The sequence below is a fragment of the Ambystoma mexicanum genome, chromosome 9 (assembly GCF_040938575.1).
Source record: "Ambystoma mexicanum isolate Mex_15411 chromosome 9, UKY_AmexF1_1, whole genome shotgun sequence".
In the NCBI taxonomy this organism is placed as follows: Eukaryota; Metazoa; Chordata; class Amphibia; order Caudata; family Ambystomatidae; genus Ambystoma; species Ambystoma mexicanum.
In genome coordinates, this window is record NC_090931.1 from 901,412,810 (window position 1) to 901,431,584 (window position 18,775).

At 43.7% G+C, this 18,775-nt stretch overlaps 1 protein-coding gene across 5 annotated transcripts in view; it reads right to left on the minus strand.

Annotated features, from left to right (window-relative positions):
* The window catches only part of DIP2A (disco interacting protein 2 homolog A), a 2,340,120-nt gene extending 2,321,728 nt beyond the window's left edge, over nucleotides 1-18,392 (minus strand). For 2 of the 5 annotated variants that reach the window (XR_011274713.1, XR_011274712.1), the window contains exon 1: nucleotides 18,173-18,391. Coding sequence is in view for 3 of the 5 variants with exons in the window: in XM_069616034.1 (XP_069472135.1) it covers nucleotides 18,173-18,263 (91 nt within the window). In the remaining 2 variants the exon portion in view is untranslated. Of the gene's footprint in view, nucleotides 1-18,172 lie in introns of all 5 variants that reach the window. The other 3 variants (XM_069616033.1, XM_069616032.1, XM_069616034.1) reach the window with 2 other exon arrangements.
* Nucleotides 18,393-18,775: the final 383 nt, after the last annotated feature.

The following is an 18,775-nucleotide window of genomic DNA, read 5'->3' on the forward strand; positions in this document are numbered from 1 at the left end:
TTCCGGTGGTGAATGGATTAAGACAGGGGTGCATTTAATCTATATGTCTCAGATGTTGGGGAATCAATCGAGCAAGCCGCTTTTATCATGCCTAGAATTGGTCACCCAAGGCCCTCGTGGTTGGCTTATGCCGACGACTCCTGCTGTTGGACCGTACGGCAGTCAGTTTGCATAGTCTGCCGACTGCTTTTGATGGCTATTCCAATCTGAATTTAAAAAAAAAAAATCAATGTCAACAAAAAATAAAAAAAAGGTACTTACCTTCACAGCAAAGCAAATGAAAACTAGAGGAGCTTTTGGGAGATGAGCTGCTCTCCTTTGGAGAAAGTTACAGACTTGATATATCTGGGTTTTTATTTCACATGTACCCCAAACAAGATGAACAAACTCGGCTACTTTAGGCATAGGACAGATCTATTGATTTCCCATATGACATATCAAAAAGGTTTTGTAAGTACTCCCTGCTTCCACTTTATCAAATACTAAGTTAGCACTGTTCTTCCAAAACTGACCTACAGGATTATGATCTACCCGGTTTGGGTTTTTCACATTTTGAAGAATGAAAAGCAGAATTTGGAGAAAGGTTCTGGGTATCTTCAATTCTAGCCTATGGTATTTATTTTGTTTGATTTGGGCTGGTGTGGTATAACCTCTTCAGTCAGGTGGAAGGTTTTGTTGTTTAATACTGCTAGTGCCCTGTCCGAACTCGCTTTATTCAGATCTGAATCAAATCCTGACAGCGAGTGAAGACATTTTTTTAAGGATTATGCAGCATCTTGTGAACATATTTTAATGGGAATTGGTCTTTCCAGAGTGGAATTGGAGAGGTTCCCTAATAAAGTAAGGAAAGCCTTACTAAAATGTGACTGGTGCTGCATAAAAAAGAGATTGCATAATCTGAAAATCATGCATTATTTGTCTCATAAGCACAAGCCTTTGGGGTCTCTTGCTCCACACTGGAGACTGATCCCTTGTCCAAAACTTAGATGAGATTTTGTAAGATTCCGTTGGAATCAATTTAGAACTTGTGAGGTACTGAGAAGACATACATTTATTGAATCCAATCTCGCTACGAGTCTCCGACTGTGCCCAAACTGTCTTATTGGCACTACTTCCCAGTTATGTACAATACACTCATCAGGGCTTATCTGGGAATAGCCCACGCAGCTATTTGACCAAATATTGTTTCCCTGGACTGGTGCAATGTGTACTATATCTTAGGTTCGATATCCTTCCAGTGTTGTCTTACACTGGGGTTTGGACGGTTATACCCTGTGACCTTAGAACTTGTAGGTTTTGTGGTGATGTAACTGAGACAGCTCGACATGTCCTGACCCAGTGCTCTAGACAGTGGCGGCCGCTTTTATAGGGTGGGGGGCACTGCCCCCCATCCAGGACTCCCACATCCCCCAGAGAAGTGTCTCCCAACATTAAGTTGTGCTGTGAGCAGCAGCGCAATGATTCATAAAAAAAATATTTGCCTAAACTCACACTCTCCGACTGTGTATGTTATTCCCTTCACCTTGCCTGCGTCATCCTCTATTGGGCTGGCTGCCACAGGGGCGCGTCCCGTTTTACGCAGATCTTTTCTGCAGTAAAGTACGTGGAGTTCTTAGCTCCACGCACTTTACTTAACCCCATCAAACTAGGAGGCTGGCGGGGCGCTAGAGGGGTGGCCCCGCCAGCATAAATATGTGCGCAAACAGCGCAGTGGATCTTCACCTCGTCAGCACATAGCAACAGAAACATCATTGGCCGTTTGCCAGCCAATGACATTTCAGTATGGGTTGGGTCAGGTGATGTGCGCATGGAGCGTGCCTGCCACACTGCCACCTTCACTTTGTCTTGGGAATTCTGCTGCTGATGGAGGTGTTGGAGCTGCACAGCAGGCCTGTCATTTGCCAAATCCGGGCTCCCTGGACCAGCACCGCTGTCTGCTGGTAAGTAAAAAGCTAACTGAAAGTTAACTTGCTTTTGCAGGTAGCACTGCGTGGCCTGGCTTCATTCCCCAGCGCAGGCTGCTCCACGGCCACCTGGAACCCTGCCCTGGGAAATGCAGGGGCCTAATTTTGTTCGATGAGGACGACTCGAGACTGCACCATTTCTAGGCCAGGCCAGGTAGTCCCTGCATAGCCTGGCCAGGGAGAGAGAGAGGAGAGCCCTCCCGGAGCGTCGATACAGACTGCATCGATTCAGGGCCTACCCAGCCTGGCCTGCTATATGGGAGCATGCTCGAATCATCCTGATGTGACAGTACACATCATAGTTTGTTTCTCCGAGTCCAGTACTTAGCCATCAAGAAGGTTAAGCACTGGGTTCTGGAGATGGCCATTGAGATGGATGGATGGAGTAGGTTAGGCAGTGCAGGGGCAGCAGGGGGCCACTGTTACCCCATTACTTTGAACAAAATTATATTCCAGACTAACGTCTTTAATAAATGGTGGCCCCCTGAAGCAGACTGCTGAAGCAGACTGCTAGGTGGCTGTTAGTACATTATAGTGGAATCCTCTAGAACCATGGCAGTGAGAGCTCTAATCTGCTAGACACCCTACAAAAACCTTTGCTGTGTCGAACTACTGTGTAAGCTACCACCTGGTGTCACGTGCCCTTTGCCCTCGTGGGAGGTTAATTTGCATTTCATCACAACAACAGGAATTAGCTGTATTTGTGAGGGATTCAGAAACAATTTATCCCGAGTTGATTGCAAACCGACATTTTCAGTAACAATTAACTACTGGTTTTGGGTTGTTTGGTTAAGCCATAGTCTACGTAGTTTCTAATGTGGTCTTTTGCCCAATAGGTTTAGGGTAAAAATGTGTCTGTTGAACTAATTAAGTTGTGAGGCGGTGAACACAGTTCCGCCCTGACAGACGACCAAACTTGGCACATCGTGCTTTTAAGTACATACCCCTGAAGTACGCACCGGTGAAGCCCCGTGAAGTCCCGCTTTGCCCGCTGCTCTGCTCTGCTGCTCTGCTGCTCTGCTGCATTCTCCATTTGGATCCGGATTTGCTTCTTGGACTCCTTTGACCACAAGGCATTCTGTCTAACTAGTGTGGGCGTGCCTATAAAATAGAACTCTCGCGCGCACCGCGCGCGCGCACCGGTGAAGCCCCGTGAAGTCCCGCTTTGCCCGCTGCTCTGCTCTGCTGCATTCTCCATTTGGATCCGGATTTGCTTCTTGGACTCCTTTGACCACAAGGTGAAGACTGTGGTCACATTGACTTGCTGCATATGGACTTGTGGATATACATATATCCACTTATTTTATTTTACGTGTGTTACGTGTGTTAACTGTTGATTTCATTTACCTATAGGCATTCTGTCTAACTAGTGTGGGCGTGCCTATAAAATAGAACTCGCGCGCGCACCGCGCGCGCGCACCGGTGAAGCCCCGTGAAGTCCCGCTTTGCCGCTTCGCTGCGGCGGCGCGAGCAAGGCGAGGGGCCTCTCTGAGAAGTGAGTGATTTATTTGTGACAATATTCTCAGGTGGTTGCACCTAGCACTTTATATTTTTCAAGACCACAAAAATCTTGAAATCTTTGTGGTTGATTACAACACCAATCACTTTGTACTGAAGCTTTGGCATGAAACGTAACATTTATAACTTGCGCACTGGGATGCCGCCCTTGCCTAAACTATTCGCCAAAACAAGTGGTGTGAATATAACTACAGGTGTTATTACCACGCGTCCGAATGACTCGGGCGTGAAAAAACCCCAAATGGTCTCTGTTCCATTGCAAGTGAGTGATTTACAGGTTCAGGCCGTCCCCTGTGTCTCGACTCCGCGAGCTGCAGGGGCCGGGCCTGTGACCCCTTGTTTTCAAAACCAAAAAACGAGTATCCTCTCGTGACACCACCACATCTGGTCAAAAAAATGTTTCTAATCTGAAAGATATTAGACTTTTTTACCCGGACCGCGTAATTTCTAAATCCACCTCTCAGTCCTCTCAAATTGCCAAACAAGAGGGCCCCAAAATCTCCAATCAAACACAAGAAGTGTGTGGCTCTACTGTGCATGTCTCACTCTCTGACAGCACAGTGTTAAGAAATGATTCTGTGGCTTACTACCCTCCCTCGAAACATAGCTTTGAGGTCACGGAATGCCCAGAGGGAATGGCGTGTATCGATCTGTCTCCCCCGGAGTCTGACCTTTTGCTAAATCAAACAATGGGAGGTTTGTCCTTTTCACCTAAATTATTTTCGGTTGGGGGTTGTACTAGATCAAATTTAACCTCCTCCTTTGTTTATCCCCCTCCACGGAAATTTTCCCCAGTGAATCAAATTCCGCCCTGCTCAAACATCTCTAAAGTGTTAGAACTGACTCTGGGTGCTATGAACCTAACAATGCAAACCTTGACGACTTTATTTAATACATTGAATTCCAAACTAGATGTACAAAGCTCGCAATTACTATCAGTGCTGGATTGGCAGGCCAAACAGGAAATAATCTGGGCTAGTCAAGGCATGAATATAAAGGCCAACCCTTGGAACCCAGGGCCGACAGTTGATCAGTGTTTATCGCCCATCATGTCTTCGCCGGCGGTGGATCTAACCTCAGCTCCTAACACTGTGGTTGGTCCACCGGTGGTGGATTTAACGTCAGCTCCTAATCTTGTGGTTGATTTATCCTCTGTTCCTAACTCTGCACCGCTAATAAGGTCACATAGTCTGGGGGCAAATGTGAGCTTGAATCAACAAGGAGCTGATCCTTTGTCCCCAATTACTGTGGACAATTCTGGAATTCTGTGCTCACTTCCTTATATTGGTCAAATCATTAGAGAGGTAACTACAGAAGTTATTGAGGATGTTGAAGATCTGACGTCAACTGAACCCCCTCAAGCCCCATTCAAAATATTTTTGTAAAAAATCCTCCATTTTGGGCTCTAAGACTTGTCTGACCAATAAGGAACCATCCATAACAACGAAAACTAAACAGTCTGTTCTACCTAAAAAAGCTAAGAACATTAAAAATACTGAAATACCCACCTCAGCAAGCTCTAAATCTTTTTTTAGTAGGCTTACTTTACCGAAAAAACAGGCCCAGAAAACTTCCTGTGTTATTACCAAAAAATATGCGCATCTGAATCAGCTGCGTAAACTCAAGCTCGATTGTGCTGATAAAAATCTCGTTGCTGCTGAACCCTATGCGCCATTAGATCACCTAGTGCAGGCTGTTCAAAATTACGAACTTGCTGGAAAGCAGCAAGATCATGCTGAAATCCAACAGTTACAATCTGAACAGCCAGTTGGGTCAAAATTCGAGTCCTCCTCTAATACAACAAATACAGCAGGTGTGAAACCTCAGGGCGCTATCAGGGAAATCAGTAATAGTTGCACCTTGACGCAACCTCTCATACCTTCATTGCCTTCTTCTGCTAGCTGTGAGCAACAGATGCTAGCAAGAAGACGATTGGAAATTCGAAATGAAGTTGATGCCTACATGAGTGCTTTTACAACTTTACCGACTCTCAAAGCTCCCATACTTGAATCTGTAGTATCAACAACTTCCACCCCTCAGGTACCTAAACGTATTGTTACGTTTAAATGTGCGGATGATAAAACGACATCGTCATTGGATTTACCGCTTCCAAGTCAGGAAACAGAAACTGCTCTGCTAATAAATTCCTTAAGATCTAAAACAAAACAACCTGGTCCTACTGATTCAATTTTAGACCCAAATAAACCTTTGTTAAAATCTATATTGAAAACAAAAACAGATAAAGAATTCAACATTGCTCTAGTGTTGGGCTGTCGACCTGCACCATTTCCGCAGTATGTACTTAATAGACACAGTATCCTACAGGTGTTTTCTGATATTCCTATGCTACAAGATATCGGATCGGCTGACATTGCTCAGGTGGAGTTTCTCAATGATAATGTTGTGAGTACAGCTTGTATTTGGCTGACGTCCCGTGTTATCAGGAATCTGATATGGGACGCCAAAGCTCAATTACTAGAGCTTGGATTCATATTGTTATTGGGACCCGTGACTCCTACTAGTGGCCCTCTTTGTGTAGAATCCTGGATAAAGTCAACGTCTAATGAACTCAACAAGGCACAAAGATACATTGAGAATAAAACTGCTGTAGTCACTTCGAAGCAATGCTGTTGTAATTGTGACTCCAGAAGCTAACTTCCATGCAAGGTCAATAAAGCGCGGATTATAACTCTAGTGTCTTGGAACACTCGCGGCTATCGTCATTTAATTAATAATATACAAGACCCTTTCTCAAAGTATGATGTGATCCTTTTGCAAGAAACCTGGCTTTTATCTGCCCCTTTATGGAATAACCATGGTTTACATTTTCTACCAGCAATTAAAGGTATGATGGGTCGGCCGATGTCTGGCCTTCTGACTGCCGCGAAACTATCCTCACAAATAAGAATCATTTTCTCATTTGCTCCAAATTCCTTCTCACAATTGACAATTATATCGTTAGCAATGACCTTGTATGCGATTATTAACTTGTACTGGAATCCCAAAGGCATTGAGATGCGAAATTTCTTACTTGATATATCCACCATGTTAGATTTCATCATATTAGCTCCAAATATCAAGCACACTATTGTTGCTGGAGATCTAAATTTACACTGTCTACAGGGCAATACATTGCAAGGAAACATCAGGCAAAGGTTGTGGGAGAACTTAATGCTCTCCAGAGGGTTTTGTATGCTGAATGGAAGTAAATTCGATATTGGTGGAATGGCCTATACGTGGCAACAGGGATGGAAAAAAGTCTCAATTGACTATATTTATGTTGACGATAGGCTGTTCTCTAAAATCAAATCCTTCAAAATTGAGCATAATTCGAATAGTGACCATTGTACTCTCTCCATGGAATGGGCAGTTGGTGGCTCCCTTTTAAAGACTCCTTCTATAACTGACCGGGGGCATATGACGGTATCCAATTCCTTAAACCGCCTAAATTGGGATGAAACCAGCCTTGGGAAATTTGATGATTCTTTGCGTACAGCCTTTTGTCATTCACGACACAGTTCCCAAGTCAACTTAGTTCCTTACTATGACCTTATGCAACACTTCTCCAATACTACAATGTGCAAGCCCAGGGCGTCTAAGCACATACATATGTTCGATCTGGAAATCAGAAACAAAAAAACTGAGTATCGACTTCTGAAAAGGGAGGCATTAAAATTACCTTTGTGCAGTAGGTTTGAAGTACTTAAGAAAGTTAAGATCACATATAGAAACTGGCGGCGACAGCATCGGAGTAAACTGTTTCAGGGTGATGGTGAGCAAATGCTGATGTTGACTCGTAACAGCAATGTGACACAAATTTGGAAAGTAATTACTAACACCTTATCTCCGATCCAAATATTATCACAAACGCAGGGTGTGTCGGAGGCAACCTGGCTTAGCCATTTTTCTAAAATGTACGCGCTTCCGCCTAACACCGTGAAATTAGACAATACATTGCCTCAAAAATCGTTTCATATTACTATTTCCAAAGCCGACACACTTCATTTTATTAATAAAATTAGCCCTTCTAGAGCTCCTGGACCTGATGGTTTGTCGAACAAAACTTTCAAGCAACATCCAGTCTTGTGGACATCGATCTTATATCAGATATTTGTTAACATCAACATCACTCAGGAAATCCCTTTGTCATGGAAACACTCTCTCATTGTACCGATCCATAAAAAAGGTGACCGCTCTCTTCCGGAGAATTATAGACCGATTGCATTATTAGATGCGCCTAGTAAACTATACAGCCGCATCATTTTGCAAGAACTAACCAGATGGTCAGCGGTCTCCTTTAAAAGAGATCCTTTTCAAACTGGGTTTGTGGCGGGACTAGGAACCTCTGTAAACTTGATAATGCTGAACATGATTAAATCTAAATATGCCCACCTAAATCAACCATTATACATGGCTTTTGTGGACTTTCGGTCTGCTTTTGATTCGGTAGACAGAGCACTATTATTCCAAAAGTTGGAAAACTATGGCTGCCCATCCTCAGTGTTAACAATAATTAAGATGTTACACTCCAATACATCCATGCAAGTTAGGTTGTCCATTGAAGGTATTCTTTCGGCAAATATTGACACTCTAAGGGGCCTTAAGCAAGGGTGCATCTTAGCATCTACTCTATTTAATCTCTTCTTCATCGGTAGTTCCTTTGAAGAGGCAGTCTCAGACGCTCCTAAACTAGGCATGCAAAAAATCATATGGCTGCTTTATGCCGACGACCTGGTTTTAATATCGCAAACACCGCGAGGGCTTCAGAACTTGTTGACTAAACTGGAGACGTATATTGACAAGAATAATCTCACAATTAATGTCAGCAAAACACAAATAGTGATATGCCAAAAGAGAAAAGACAAAAAAATGGGCAATTATCAATGGGTTTTGAAGAACTCGCCCTTAAAACTTGTCCCCAGTTATAAATATCTGGGTCTACCTTTTTCCGGTACTGTGAAAAATCAAATTTATCTTGACACATTAAGAGCAAAAATTTTGATGTTATCACAGGCAAGAATAATTTTGTACAGATTTGGTAAATTCACTACTACTCACATAGTTACATTTTATAATCAGAAAGTTGTCCCGATTGTTTCCTATGGAGCAGAAACCTTCCAGCCACGGCGAAGGGACCTTTGGGATTTACTGGAGGGTAAATTCTGGAAGGCAATCTTCTCCTTACCTAAGTGCACTCCGATGTGCCTTTTAAGGTACGAGTTGGGACTAATCTCATTGTCTGCGGTAGTGGCGTGGAAAATGTGTAATTTTTACCGGAAATGTCTTCTTGGTTTTGGAAAGCCAAATATTTTGAGAACGTTAGCAACTTATATGCGCTCATCGCATGATGCCTTCCCCAAGGAGTGGGTAAAGAGCATCTTGGGATGGTTGGTGGAAGCTGACGTTTCAATTGAGTTGCTGTTAAGTAACCCTGATAAAGCAAAGAAAAAAATGTATTGGCATGATTGGATTACAACTTATCAATTATGCTCCACCTATGCGGACTATGACTCGAATCTGTTTCCACCAAAAAAGTATAAGCAAATGGCTAGTTACCTGCTGAAGTGCCCATCAAATTTTGTCCGCGCTGCAATGTTGAGAACACGTCTAAATTTGCATTTAACAAATCAAATCCTTGCTAGACGAGGTATAATCTCTAAAGAACACCGATTTTGTCGTTTTTGCCAAAACAAAAAACAAACAGAAACCCTGACACATTTAGTAGTAAACTGTCCTGTTTTAAATGGATTGCGTGAACGCTTTTTTAGTAATTTATTGCAACTAACTTGTGATCGCTCTGAATCTGAAATCTGGACCATTTTAATCACGAGTAATCGAACTGTAATCCACATTGCACTTACACAGTTTATAAAAACAATCTTGCCACACAACCATGTAGCATAAGTGGCCTGTTGTTAAATGTGGATTCTTCTCTTTTTTTTTTTTCGGTCGATTTCTTGTTCCTAAATTCCTTTATGACTATGATGATTCCATTTTGTATTTGTATTTGTCACATGTTAAGAAATGTATTGTAAGAAATGTATTGTAATATAAAAGTTTTTCTTTTGAAAGGTTGATTTAATCAGCCAATCAAATAAAAAAAAAAAATAAAAAAAAAATAATTTATATGAATACTGTCTTTGGCGGATCGAGCGAGTGAGTGACGGTGTTGGTGACCCATGACGAACACCAACTGTTACGACTGTTGTTCGTCATGGATCACCGACACTGTCGACTCCACTGCACGGTTTTCAAAATATATGAGATGGCATTTTGAAAACCATGCAGGGAGGGACGTGTCCTATAGCTGGCCTCAAGCAGCCCTGGCTCGCAACTCTCGCTCCCAGTTCTGTCAATTTGTTATGCAATTTTTGTGCATTTGTGTGTGTTCTAGCTATGGGCATGTTTTGGTAACTGTTTTATTTGCCCTGGCAATCCAGCACAGTAATGCCAAAGTGAATGCATCAGGTTCCTGGAACAAAGCATCGTTTGCAGTATCTGTGCATTACAACCTTCTAGGTCGTGTGTGTCACCTGAGCTTTCATTGAAGTAGACACTTTCATGCTGGCTCCAAAATCGTGTTCACGTCTTCAAGCAAAATTGAATACACCACTTTGCAGACCAGCCTTGTGCATTTATTGTTTCTTATGTTTTGGTTGCAGGGCGCCTGAAGCTGCTTTACTTTAAGTGTGCTTCTGGCTCCTATTAATTTGTTGATTCTTATAAAGTTTGCCAGCCTGTGAATGGGTGGGTCCTCCTATAAGGCACTTCTCGCCATAAGAGAATATCAAACTGCATGGGGGGGGGCACAATTCGATGGTGTGAAGCTGCAAGTGCAAAAATCTGCTTGTAGCCTGGTAAGCTGGGAGCAATTTATCATGAGTGGTCTCCATTTCTTTTGAAAGCAAGCATTGTCAGTGCCAACAGTTTGGGCTTTTATGTAGGCATGGGACAGACACTTGCCAGACAATTTCATAGTAGCATTAACTGCCCGTTGATGGTAGAAGGTGCAAAATGGTGCGAGTACCTGGGATTCTATTAGCACTGCCAGGCAAATGCCTAATACTTATACACAAGTGAAAACTGTTGGCTTTGCCAGTGCTTGTTTTCAACCAGTGAATGTCAAATAGTGCTTCTAAATCGAGTACCTGAAGGCTGACCTGGTGAAGAAATTTTTATAATGCCAGTAGTGCTTTTAGAGCTCCTATTACGTCATTAACGCTCAGAAGACTTCTTTGAAAAAACACTGGTAGGCACAAAGTTTGATGGTAATGCTTGATGAAGCTAGCTCCAAGAGCTCTCAGGAGGATGTATTTTGCACAGGGAAGAGCGGGCGTGAAGTGAGTGGGAATGGCCATAGCGATTAGCTTTGCCGTGGGTAAATAATCAATCAACACCTACAAGTTGTCTGTCCCTCCTCCTATGCCAATTTCTCCATAACTGTACAAATACAATACTGTCTGGTTAGTCTGGTACTACTATATTTTCAATGTACTCACTTGTCCACAATAGTATTTCAGTCAGGGGACCCAGCAGTTACACTGAAAACTAATATTTTTAATTGAGTGTTAAACCAGTAATATTTTAGCTTAGTTTCTCCCCTTTTAGAACATGCCCAACAACCCACCTTAGTAAGAGGATGAACGCACATTAATGCCAGTAACAGCATGACAAAATTATATTCTTACAGCATTAGTGGTTATCTATATAATTAGTTTTAAGCATACACCATAGTACCAGCTATTCTCAATACAAATTTGCTGTAAAATACACCATCACACTTGCACATATGAAAATAATGTACCACCATTATTATGTAAAACCTAATGCTTTTTATGTCATATTTCTGTGGGTTTGGACAGTAAATTGCATATTTTGGAAGCCATTTTTCAAAGATTTTCACAGGGGAGGACCCCTCCACACCCCTATTGATGTGGTGCGGGCTATCTCGCTGCGCTTACTCGCTTCCAAATTCGGACATGGCAATGTACGCCCCACCACCTTTCAAAGTCACCAGCCGCCACTGGCTCTAGACTCCAACCTACGCATGATAAGGGGTATGCGCCATATTGTAAAATATGGTCCGATCAATTTTGGAGTCTTTTGTACGGGGCAGAAGCTCTTGTCCTTACCGCGGGGGAGTATTGCATTTGGGAAAAGGTGAAACCTTTATTGAGTGATTAGGTCCTTTTTTTCTGTCTTGTGTTTATTTATGCTGGTCATAGGGGCAAGGGTGCACTGTTTAGCGCGTTCCCCGGAGGGAATCCTCGTTTCCTGGTTTGGCCACGCCCCCCCTGGGCTTACCAGCGCCTGCCCAGCCCCGCAGCGGTGAAGCCCGCGGCGGGGCAAGGGCGCAGTGTTTAGTGCATTCCCCGGAGGGAATCCTCGCTTCCTGGTTTGGCCACGCCCCCCCCCTGGGTTTACCAGCACCTTCCCAGCCCCGCAGCGGTGAAGTCCGCGGTGGGGCAAGGGCGCAGTGTTTAGCGCCGCGTGGTGTTCAGCGCAGCGGGAGTGTTAAGCCTCGAGGGACCAGAACTGGACACGGGACACAGGACACAGAATACGGAGGTGAGCACGGGAGGAGGTCCACGATGGAGGCGAATGGTGGGCCCCTAGGAAAGTCTGCTCTTTATCCCCGTTTCCCCCGCTCTTATTCTGCCCTCCACCCACTAGTCACGAATCCCCCATGCTGAAATCTCAGCGCAAAACTTTGATATTAAGGAAATAGCGCCCTCAGGGGGCGGGGGGCCAACCACCACAGCAGGCATCAACACGGGGGCCATTTGGCCATCTGAAGGTTTGTCTGTCACTAAGTCTATATTCAATCAGCACTTGTCTACCCCTGGCACCTCAGTAGTCATACATAATCTGCCCCAAGGAATGGCCCAGGGTTTATGGTCGGAACCACCTCTGCAAGTCAGGGCAGTTTCTGGCAGCAATCCGGAATTAAGTCTATCTTCGATCCAAAATATGGTTGTAGTCCCGGCCACTACCATCGATCTCATTACCCGTGGTACCCCCTCAGCCCTTGTGTCATCCCGCTTGGCTGCAGGGGACAATCTGATACAAACTGCTCAAAGGGGCAATCCCTCCTCAAGCTCCCACAACAGCTCATGGAGTGATACTTTCGTCTACAAGTTTAGGGGCAACCCCCCCCTCTGTGTGACCCCTATACGGATGGTCCAGGACATTAACCGAATAACTGCTGACCGTAACCATGAGCCCATTTTGACCCCTGACTGATTCACCAAGGAGGTGCCCCCCTATAGGGGGTGTGGGTGCACCCAAGTTCTGGCAGAACTGGCCATCATTTAGGATCTGCTACAAACCCTGCTTGAGGCCCAAAGTAAGGGAGGTGGAATTGTCCAGGAGGAGGAGCCAACAATCACCACTTCAGCAGCTGAAGGGCATAAGCTGCCACTCCAGGAAAGTCCCCTGGAATCTCTACCTGCACAGGTCCCTCTGGTACTGGCCACCCCCAAAGGGACTACTGTTCACCAAAACCCTGCTCTGGCCTCTGCCTCCGTGGGGCCTGAATGCACTGAACCCAACATTCAGGGTTTGTGGAAGTTGGGGGGTCAGCTCAAGTTTCCTGAACAAGGAAAGCCCAAACACTCTATAGTCTTTCTTCAGGGGGTGCCCAAACTGGCAGCAGTCAAGAAGGAGCCAAGGGATGCTCTACTTAATAAATGTTTATATTGGCTGAGAACCTCAGGGGGCTGCCCGTTTGTATGCAGAGAGGCTTTGGCGGGGTGCAGCAGAATTACTAGTATGGGCAAGAACACCCTGGACAGCATTAAACTGATTTTCTGGAATCGTAGTACAGCGCTCAGGGTTATGGGAGGTTGTGGACGGGCAGGCCAGTCATCAAAGAGTGGGACTCCAATCAGTACGCCCCTTTTTTAAGCTCTGTGGCCCTCTTCAGATCTGCCATAGCAAATACTAGGGTCTGTTCCAGTAATAGCCCCCTCTCAGGGGCTAATCTGACTACCTTGGGCCCGAGGCGCCATGTGTCTTGGCGGAGGCAAGGGGATGGTGGGACCGGATTATTGGCCCAAAGATATGTTTAGGGTTTTCAAGGGAGGGGGCGGATTGTTTGCACTGCCCCGTTGCTTTCTATGTTGATGATTCTTTGTAATTCTGTATCAGAATTGTACCCTCATTTTTAGAAGTGTTTTTGTAGGATGTACTTTGATGGTCTTTTTTCGGCCAAATAAAGTTGTACCGTACAATGTTTCCCTTTTTTATTGTGTGCAATTGAATGTTTGTAATTCATCTTATGTTGTTATGGTCTTAATGTAGTGCGAAAGGTTAATTTAACCATGTGCACTTAAGAAAAAAAAATAATACATGATCTGAAAATCATGCAGCATTTGTCTCATGAACACAAGTATTTGGGGTCTCTTGCTCCCTACTGGAGACTGTTCCCTTGTCCAAAACTTAGACAATATATTGCAAGATTCTGTTGGCATCAATTTGGAACTCGGGAAGTCCTGAGAAGACACAAGTTAATTGATTCCAATCTCACCATGTGTCGTTTTTGTGGAGAAGAGGGATCTATTGATACTCTATCATCTAATCCTTTACTGTGCGTCCTTAAGTTCTAAGCTTATGGTATAATCCTGTCGAAACTAGATTACTGCAACACCCTCTACATAGGCAGTAACAAATACATCACCTCCAAAATTCAGACACTTCAAAATAATGCCGAGAGCCGCCCTAAACTTCCCAAAAAATGCCCACATATCAGACCTTAGGAGATCTACCAACTGGCTTTCCAATAAAGACAAAATCCTCCTCAAAACAGCCTCCCTTACACACAAATGCCTCAACCATGCAGCCCCGCAATACCTTATAGATAGATTCACCAGACAAACAGGCTCTCGCCCCTTACGAAAAGCTAACTCCAACCTTTTGTTAGTACCCAGATTCAAACTTACTAAATCTGGCGGGAGTAGCTTCGCTGTTAAAGCGGCACAACTGTGGAACTCCCTTCCAACTGCTCTAAGGGAAGATCTCCCTTACCAGCAATTCAGATCCAATCTGATCCAATGGCTAAAAGATCATGATGCCTAACTTCGCCCTACTGTCATTTTGCATATTTGCTCTGCACATCTGCATTCTTGTTAACTCACTGTACATACTTCTGTGATTTTTTTACACCACATGTCTACAGCATTGTAACCGTAGCTGTAACCCTGTTTATTTGTAACATGTAACCTAAATTGAACAACCCTCTTTCTGCCTCCGCCCCCGAATACCCTTGGGTCTGGTGCGCAATATAAATAAACAAACAAACTTTGCTAAATTCCTGGAAAAAGGTAGCTTGATAATTAGTTATTCTGGAAAAACTGCTTGAGTTGTACTTCTGTTTCATTGGCTATAGCCACTGTGAGCTGTGTAAATTGTTTGGGTTTGCATGAAGAAAGCCAGGGAAATAATACTGAAACTGTGCCTTAATATCAAATTTTGGTTAGAAAAAGTATGAATTTCTCTCTTTTTTTAAAATTAGTTTTAAGACACCTTTTTGATTGTATATGTGTAATGGACTGAATTTTTGTGTGTGCAATTATTGATTATATATGTACTGTATGTTATTGTATGTTGTAATATTGTTAAGGTTGATCAGTGTATTAGCCAATAAACAATTTTTTAAAAAATGGTTTGCGTGTAATTTTTCACCCATAACTGCAGTAGATTGCCTTTAGGTTGGAGCTATGGACTTTTTACAGTTTTGTAACCTTTTCCATCTAATGGGTTGTTCAGCTGTTGGTCTGTATAACCTCATCTGTCCCACAGCCCACCAGTCTAAAGCATCACAATTAAAAAGTATGATTTTAAGTTTTACTCTGTCACGGTGTGGCAACCCACATATTGTTGATCGTTGAAGGTTATGTTCGACATTTTAGCAGTGAATAGAAGAGTAGGATGCTGAGAATCAACTCAATGACTTTATGGCAGATATTAGGAGCTATATTGTTTTGCTATACTGTTTGTAATGTTCATTATATCTACAAGAGCATACATTTACATAAATGTTAAACAACAGAGCAAGAGCATATTGCAAATACTGGTTAGTTTGGTGATAAAACTTGTGTAGGGAAATAGTGATAGCCTCTAATGTTTAACATACACACAAGGGTAATAAGAATTGATACACAGATACTCAAGGTAGACCCACAGCAATATCGCCTTCCAATAGTAAGCCTGTCAGGTGCTCAGGGATAGTAGTTTCTCTTGCACTAAATGCAAGGAATATAAATGTGCTATATAAATAAACAAATAAAAAATAATAAATACATACAATTCAAGGACCCAACTTTCTAGAGAGCCTTACTTAGAGTATGGCACTATTCTCTGCCCCAAAACCTGCCCCAGCTAGGCATTTAGCCCACCTTTGGGAAGGAGGATAGACTGGAACGAAGGGTATGTTGAACATTGTGACAGTAGCCTCTGTGTGGTTGTGTTGGAGTGGGGCAGGATAGCACAAAGAGGGGGCTACCTAGGGCAATCTCTCTTCTTTTACAACAAATTGTGGGAGCAACACTTGCGTAAAAAAGTAAATTTTTATACAGTCAAACTCCATTATAAAACTTTTTATCAAAAACGTTAGCTCTGCACAATAAAGTGTGCAATGTTCACAAACATTTGCTGAAAGCCAGGCTTCAGAACAGATCTTTGTGACCAGTCCCCCAGTGAAACAATGCTTGATGAAAGGAGCACGATTTTTGGTCATGCTCTAACAAAAGCCCTTTATGGTCACCATATTACCAATTCCCTGTGTCTAAAACCAATCGTTCCCACGAACCAGATAACATCTTACACACAGAGTGGGAAAGCCAGGGATTCCCTCAAACATACAAGGGATTCTGCACAAATGATAGGGATGAGGTAAGTGCCATACAATTTCTTCTTTATCATCTGCAATTAATTTACTTTTGCGAGGAAAGGAAGGCGGAACCCACAACGTGCAAACAATCGTGCAGGTACAAAGCGCACTACCACCTTATAGCTGCTATCGCACAGCATAACCATAATCAGTGGCGCAACGACCATTGGGCTTCAAGCACCCCCCAGCCCCAGGGAAATTCTGGGATATGTTGACTTTACCTGGCTGCCCTACAAAGCCATGGCAAGATAGGAAAATGCACAGACAATAAACATTGCCAGTGGCTGCACAATTAACTAAGGACTGGTAATTACTAGTGTAAAGCATTCCATTACTAGCAGCTGCATTTGTATGCATACATTTGTAGGCAATTGAAATTGTGATGGGGTGTTAGTACATGCATGTCAGTGGAGTGATTAGAAGGGTTGTGGGACAGGACTGCTCATTCTCACAAAAATGTGTTGTGTCAGACGTGAAGGAGAGTTAAATGCGTTTAACACTGAAATTGCATTATAATAGTCTCATTAGAATGTACAAAGAAGTTAGTTTCCCCCACACACGTATGTTTGCCCCTCTCCAACAGTCTCTAATTTTAAACCCCTCTCCCAAAAATTTGAAGTGTTAGCACCCTGAAATGTTAGTCTAGTTGCACGCCTGACCTTACTTCTCTCATACATTTCAAACCCTGAGACAAAGTCCACTAGCCACCTATTCAGACTCCCAAAGTACACCACCCAACCAACACACATTGCTTCTGCTGGCAACTTATTACCACAAATAATGGGCATCCTTGGCACGATCTTAATGTTACATTAACTGTCATTATGAATTCAATGCATGCTACAGTCTCACAGAAACCCAATTAGATGAAAACCTGTGCTAGTCTGTGATACAACGCCACAAACATGGAAATATATCCTTTAACATAAAAACACTACAAATAACAGTCTGCCCCCCTCTCCCCCCCAACACCCAGGCTACTCCCTATAGCAGAAAAAAAACCTTCACGGTGCACAGAAACATGCATTTTATAAAGGAAAGATTGCAAAAGTTTCCCAAGTTTGTGAATGAGGATTCATGTGTTACAGCTTCTCCCTTGGAGTTGCCACACTGTGTCAAGCCATTATCCTCGGAAGAATGTTTATCATCCGTCAAAGACAGTAGCAGATCGTGACATACATACGTGTATCAGCAGTACTGCATTGGACCAAAACACAGTAGCATGTATGTTGTCTATTGTTGTAAAATCCTCAACACGTATGGTACCCCGCAGCAACCGGAGCCGATGGGTGACGTTAAATCATTGATCAGGTGCGGTAACGCATACAACTGACATGAAATGTCATGTGGTCCACACATGACATCATTATGGATCATAGGCCCTTCTGCTTAAAGTAGCTATTCTTAACAAAATCCTAAAGTTAACCTCTGAAGGGTCATTTCGAAAAACATTCGTGTGGAAACCCTATACATAACAGGTAATGGGTTCACTTCATCCCCTACAGTTGACAGGTGCAGGGCACATAAGTTTGTGAGATGAGCAATACATGGCATGGAATAAACAAATGCTGTGGGCAGTGCAGCGTAAGTGCTAATGGGATGAGGCGTAGAAGGTGGTATCTATAGACAGAAACCCATTTGAGCTGAACGCGCTTAATCGAGATTTTAGGTCTCGATGGCAATGCTACCGGAGAAGGGGGCTTGCTAGATAGGCTGATTTATGACACCTTTTACCTCGGCCAAGATGTTGTTCCCCCTCCCCAATAAACTCTTCCCGGAATGCTTTCCTCCCATCTCTCACCCTCGGACAGCTCCAGTTCCAGCTCGGCCAAGCTCTCGCGCACCTCGGGTGGCAGCACACCCTGCAAAGCCCCCCCGCCCCTCTCCGCCATCACCGGCTCCAAGCAGCACCGGCCTCCGCAACCCACAAACACACGCCCACCGTAGCGTAAAAGTCACGCCCACAATGCGTCCAACGGGTCACGCCCCTGTAGGCGTTCCACCCGCCTACCGCAGCATCAGAGCTACGCTACACAGGAGTAACGTTCGTAACGTGACGTCAGTACAGAAAACATCGATGTACGTCAAACGACCGGAAGTCACCACAAGGCAACGCCCATTGAGGGCAGTCAGTAATGTGCCGTTCTAAGATGTCTATCCGGCATGTCATTTTAGGCAATGTTTCTCTAATCCCACCAATGCGCTGCTTCCTGTTTGTGAGGAGGAGAGCGCTAAACTACTTCTGTTTAAATACGGGTGCAGTTAGCAAAATTCAGTTTTTTACACAGTAAAAGTTTTAGCGTTGGAAGCCGCCATTCTTTTTTATGATGACGTTCGGTTCACGAGGGCTGGAGAAAGGTGTATAGCATAGCTCTCAACTCACCCGCTTTTGGCGGGTGTCACC